At 42.3% G+C, this 6,000-nt stretch overlaps 1 protein-coding gene across 3 annotated transcripts in view; it reads right to left on the reverse strand.

The window, feature by feature from the left end:
* LOC141807958 (neuropilin-2-like) overlaps window positions 1-5,238 on the reverse strand; it is a 106,181-nt gene extending 100,943 nt beyond the window's left edge. Inside the window, exon 1 of one of the 3 annotated variants that reach the window (XM_074694170.1) lies at window positions 4,222-5,233. In XM_074694170.1, the coding sequence (XP_074550271.1) occupies window positions 4,222-4,297 (76 nt within the window). In that variant the 5' untranslated portion in view covers window positions 4,298-5,233. Of the gene's footprint in view, window positions 1-4,221 lie in introns of all 3 variants that reach the window. The other 2 variants (XM_074694168.1, XM_074694169.1) reach the window with 2 other exon arrangements.
* Between the last annotated feature and the right edge of the window lie 762 nt (window positions 5,239-6,000).

The following is a 6,000-nucleotide window of genomic DNA, read 5'->3' on the forward strand; positions in this document are numbered from 1 at the left end:
CCAGAAATCCTGTTGTGCTTGACACAGGAGAGGAATAAATCCGGGCTGGGTTTTCTGCAGGTGGCTCCACTCAGCTACTGCTTCACACTCTGCTGCTCCCCTCTTATTGCACTAATGCCCTCTCATGCTCTCCTGTCTCCCTGCTCTCAGTTTCCCTCTTTATTAAATACCACCAAAAGCTCCAATTTTGAGCCTCTCTCATTATTATCCTCATACCCCAGCTTTTTCTTCTTTGTTTGAGTGTTTTTTACTGGGGAAAAGTCAGCAAACACATATTAATGAAGCATTTCCTGGCTTTACAGGGAATCTTCTTGCACATCTGATAGTAATAAAAGTAACGACTCACATGGGGGATCATAGAAAACAACAAGAAGATATGGGGAAACACAAACAGACATGTGTGGACAAGCAGATTTCAGAAACACTAATTGTCCTTTCTTTTTATAGTCAGCTGTTATACATTCTGCTGCTTACACTGAGAATCAGCTCCCACACTCTGTCTGTTACTCGATGTGTGCTGATGTATTTCTATCCTTTTCCACACGAGTCTCTATATGCGCTGAGTAATTAAAGTGGGATGAGAAAATAAAGTTAGATTCGTATTTTTAGAAAACAATACCCTCATTACTTCAAGCAAACAACTGATAACAAAGAATAGCAGAACAACTGTGTCGGTTGCAGCGAGTCGATTCATTATGTGCCGAGCCAAATCCGGGTATAACCTCATTGTGCGAACGAATGACATGGTTGGTTTGTTTTATTGATTGCCAATTGGAACTTACAAAGCATTATGACCCACACAATGTAACTTTTAATTGTTACAAGCTGGTCCCACAGGGCGTCACAACGCCTGAGTGTTTGAGATGTGGGACTTCAGAAAAGAAAACTACTTGGTCTTAAAAAATCTTCAATAGTTTTGGGACAAGTGGAAATCCTCAAATTCTGCAGTGCAGTAGGAACAATTCAACTAATGGATCAAACAAGCCCACCTCCAATTATTGTGAAATTTTTTGTCTTGTTTTGGTGATTTACATTAGCAAAAATGTCTTAGGTGTACCAATTAGCTGCTTTTGTCATTTTGCAAAGTGTTCGCTTGGTAAAGTAGTGATTTAAAGATGTTACTTTAAGCTCTAAAAATTTTGGCGACAACTTTACGTAACTTTTTGACTTCTTTTAATGATTTGATTGGAGTAATGATATGGAAGAGATGGTTATAGGGGTCTGTGATTGACATATTTGCATTGGTGAAACCCAATGTGCTGTTTTATTCATGGGGCAAAACACTCCTGCTCCTGTAGTCAATCAATTTACTGTATTTTAAATATGTGGCAAAGTATGTAAAATAATCTGCTTTTGGCTAATGCACACTTCTGTTGCACTCACTCATTTCATTCAAGAGCTTTAATATGAAGAACTACCTTAAAACTTCATCCCTCTTTTTTTCTGTCTACCCCTTATTTTTACTTGAGGAGCATTGTTGACTTTTCACAACCTAACCAGGACAAGAAATTTCCTCCCTCTGTGTCCCAGACTTTTTCAGCCACATTGGACTTGTTGAAGACATCAAACACTGTCCCATAAGCTACTTTTTAGCGCATACCTGTAGGCAACTCAACCCCACTGCTAGGCAACTCCTCACACAGAGCATCTCTGTGAGCCTGTTTCATCATCCAGCATATTTCAGCTGAGACAGTACAGAGGCAGACAGCTGGTCTTGAGTGGCCAATTATGTCCGTTTATCTCCCTTCCAGGCACAGCTGTGATCAAACGGAATAAAGAAACAGGATCAAACAGCACGGCTAAAAATCATTCTTCCGTTTCGTTCACTTCTTTTTGCAGATTCCCTCTGCCTGCCTCTGTCTCTGTTGCTTCCTCCCTGCTTGCGCTTCCATCCCTCCCCTCCTGCCTCCATCTATATATACACTCTTCTCCACCTCACTATGCTTTTCCTGCTCATCTCTTGGGAGAAAACGGAGCAGAGGCATCTGTAAGAGTTTATTGCTGAGGAAGCTTGATCCTGCAGAGCGTGCTGCTGAGCATGTGTGCTTCTCAGTGAACCAGTGGGGAAGCTGGAGGGAGTCCCCAGAAAAGGAAGTTCATCTTAGTCAACGGATACTCTCCAAGTCAAAAAATAACAATGAATCAACAAGCTCTAGATAAAAAAAATAATGACGAGTTTGACACATATGAACCATGTGAAACCTGTCAGTTTTTAGACCAAGAAAAGCTGCTGAGCCAGAAGGGAAAAGTTTCCATTTGTTGTCAAAACTTAACGTTTTTGTGCATCTATCCTTCACACTACAACTTCCCTTTGAATAACTGTTGTGCAATGCATCCCCAACTTCCTTCTTTTGCAGTAAATCTAAACACAAGCCTTCTTTCCAGCAACTGATTCAACAACTAGATCATACTGTCATACTCTTTAATAGTCTGAGTTGGCATCAGTGCACATGTAACTTCTCTCAGAATTAAAGCGGCATGTAGAGAATGTGTTCACTGTGTTCTCTGGATGTTCTTCTCCATAACAACACTTAGCAGACAGACAACTCAATAAGAGTCATGAGGTTTGCAAAAGCGCCAGCGAGACTCCTGAATACCCTAAATCAATAAAACTTAGAATGCCACCACCCCCTTTAGAGCTACTCCTCACAGTCTTCTGTTTTTCAAAGGTTTTACAAATGCACTTAATAAACCTAAGAGGAGAACACATGCCCTAAGCAGAGATCATAAAATTTTCCTGAAGATTTAAGCCTTACTTTGATTTATTTTCATAGATAAATAGAGTTTAAATAGAAGTGGTGAAGGAGTCTTATAAGTTTGCTGCCCCACAAATGCAGTTGGGGAAAAAAATCAAATAAAGCTTATTTTCTCAGTCATGTATCATTTCTAAGTTAACATTAAAAGGCATGGACCATAAGTATGAGATTTTGTGCCTGGACCCAGAGGGACCCCAAGTTTTTCAAAACCTAGCAGACTGAAACATCTCTCTGCTGGGTTTGCACATGTGCTTAGTGAGACCGCTCTGTGCGTAAAGATCGTTTTACGCGCAAAACCCGTCCTATCTGAGCTCTTAACCCGCACAGTGAGCGTTTAACCTTCCCTTCAGTCGATATCACGGAGTTCAAACAGACTGCTCGTGGGTCTTCATGCAGCATCAAACCACAGCGCACACAGGGGTGGGTAAGCAAAAGCCCTCCGCAACCTCAGCGGCTGGAGGCTGATCAGACGGAGTCCTCGCCTCAGCCACCTCGGTACTGATCTCCAGTTGACGGGGACAGACTCCCGCCACCTCTAAAACTGGCATTATTAACAATAAAAGAGGCAGCTGCGTTGCATGCATCAGTCTGACTCGAACTTAAAACTCTGTGGGAAAGTATGACCCAGCAGCGGATAGCACGATATTCGGAGTCAAACTAGGAAGACACTTGAAATCATTCCAATGGAGTCTCTACTTTTCAGACCCTACACTGACATTAGTCCCTAAAGGAATATTATAAAGAAAAAACATCACGGCGATGTTTCCTTATCGAACAGCTCCCTTGGGAACAATCACTGATCAGACTGCAGATTAAATCCACAGGATCTGGTTAAGATGTTTATCAAGGAGACAAAAATCAATAGTGAAACTAAACCAACAGCCAAGAATCCTCCTGTTATTGCGGAAGGGATACAAAGCAGCTGTGAAGACGGAAGATGCTCCTTTAAAATTGCATCACGCTGTTAGAAAGTTGTTTGTATTTCAGAACGACAAACTCGTGACAAATTCATAACAAATACGACTTGTTGGAATGTAATGACATAACTCGTATAGGAGAAATCATAGCCTGTTTTGTTTACGCTGCTTACTTATTACACGTGTGCCAAGTTTTCATTTTTCTTCCACACCTCTGCTACCGATCGAGCGCGATGGGGTCGATGCTGCAGAGTTGGAAGAGGACAGGACATCCTGCAGCGGGATTCTCCCTGGTAATTGTACTTAAATTCAGCTAATCAGTGTCCCTCGGCAGTAATGCATCATTTGAGTGTGGTAATCCGCGCAGCCTCGATATGCGTAAAGGTTATTGTTTCCATAAAATTGAATTTTCACGCGCGTTGAGTAACGGGGATTCCCCATCTCCAAAAGACCCACGTTGTCTTGATTTGAAAAACATTTCCTCCAATAGCATTGATTTAAATTCATCACCTACGTGTGACAGAGTGACTGAGAAGTGTCAAACTTACCTCCCTCCTCTGTTTTGACTGCTGAAGGTAAAAGTAAAGCCAGTAAAGATCCACAGAGCCATACGAATAAATCCATCTTTCCCCTCCGATGTGAAGAAAAAACACTTCTCCTCCTCCTCTGTATTATTGTTTTATATTTGACAACAAGGCGCAGTCCAAAGTCAACTTTTCCTCTTCTCTTTCACAGTCCGTTATTTCTCAGAGGCGCGACACGAGTAGTGCCGATTATCCACTGAAGAACGCCGGGTTGCGCTCACCGCGCTTTCCAGGAATATTTCACTTATTAAACTGTTTTCACTCAAGCTGCTAAGTTTTAGTAAACCAAACTGGGAAACCTCTTCTGACAGTAAGCCCAATTTTTATTCTTAACACAATATTAAAACCTCGGAATCCATTGCGGTGCGCACACTCGATAGATCCTGTCAGTTACAACGCGCGTGGGTCTATAGACCTGGGTGACACACTCCGTGACCAACAAGGTTTGATTGAACAAACAGCGAAAATCCCCAGCTGGAGCAACTAAGAGATGGCGATCACATGCGCCGATAACCACCAACTTTTACAAATTCTATATAAAAAGTAAGAAGAGAGTCTTCCTTGTCTCTAAAAAAAACATGGAAAAGCTCGTTGTCTGGCTCGCTCCTCAATTTTGCGCATCAAAAGCACAAATGATAAAGAGCAGAAAAATATTTTCCAGTCGACTCTCCTCTTAGTGTTGGTAACTGTCCCCGAAAAGTGTGCTCTTGTGCAAAATATAACACAAGATCCCCCAGATGAGGCAGTTCCGGCGTGCGTAAAACTGCTCAACAGAAAATAAACGTGCAGCCGCTCCGCTCTCCTCTTGCAAACTGTGGGTTCTTTGCAGAAACGCGCTTTGCTGTGTCCGTGTGCCTTCTCTCTCTCTCACTCTTGGACGCTGTCTCTCTTGCTCTCTCTCATTCCCTTTCCCAGCAGCACCGGCAGCGCTCTTTCCCCTCCGATCTCCGCCGGGTTTGTGGCAGCAAGCAGGACTGCTCACTCAGTCCCCTGTCTCCGTGTGCGTGCACGCCGACCGCGCGAGCGTGTATCGGATTACAGTAGGCACCTCGGCCCGCCTCCGTAGAGCCCCCTCACTGATTAAAGAGCAGTTTCATCTCCCGCTCACACCCTTCTCCCTCTCTCTTTGCCTTTCCCTCTTTTACCTTTCCAACTCTATCCATCTGATTCGTTTAAAAAAAGCGCCTCTCTCCTTATTTCCTAAATTTCCTTCTCGTTTTTTTATTACCTCCACCAAGGAGGTTGTGTTTTTGTGAGAGTTCGTCTGTGAACAACATAACTGATAAACTAACAAACGGATCTTGATGAAATCTTCAGTAAAAGTTCAAAATGGGATAAGGAAGAAATGATTAAATTTTGGAGGTGATTGGGATCACCATCTGCCCCCTTTTTTTTAAGGATTCTTTATAATTGTGAAATAGGACCGTTTTCACCATATGTGTATATAACTCAATGATAAATGGTAAGATTGCTTTGAAAAACAATACAAGACAAAGCCACCATAATTTCTGACGGATGTAAAAGTATGATCCAATATTCTGGATACTAAGATCTGGAATATGAAATATGTACTGGCTCATCATCATTTTCAACACTGCCAGGTAACAAATCATTATACAAACCTGCAACTGACACCAAATTGTAGCAGACAGTCTGCTGAAAGGGAGTATAACATTAAAGTAGGACTAAAGTGTTGGTGACAAGCACATTATGCTTGGTGGAGGTCTGCACTCTCTGAGCGCT

Source organism: Halichoeres trimaculatus, unplaced genomic scaffold, assembly GCF_033239565.1.
Source record: "Halichoeres trimaculatus isolate MK-OKI-2021-1 unplaced genomic scaffold, fHalTri1.1 fHalTri1_scaffold_19, whole genome shotgun sequence".
NCBI classification, from domain to species: domain Eukaryota; kingdom Metazoa; phylum Chordata; class Actinopteri; order Labriformes; family Labridae; genus Halichoeres; species Halichoeres trimaculatus.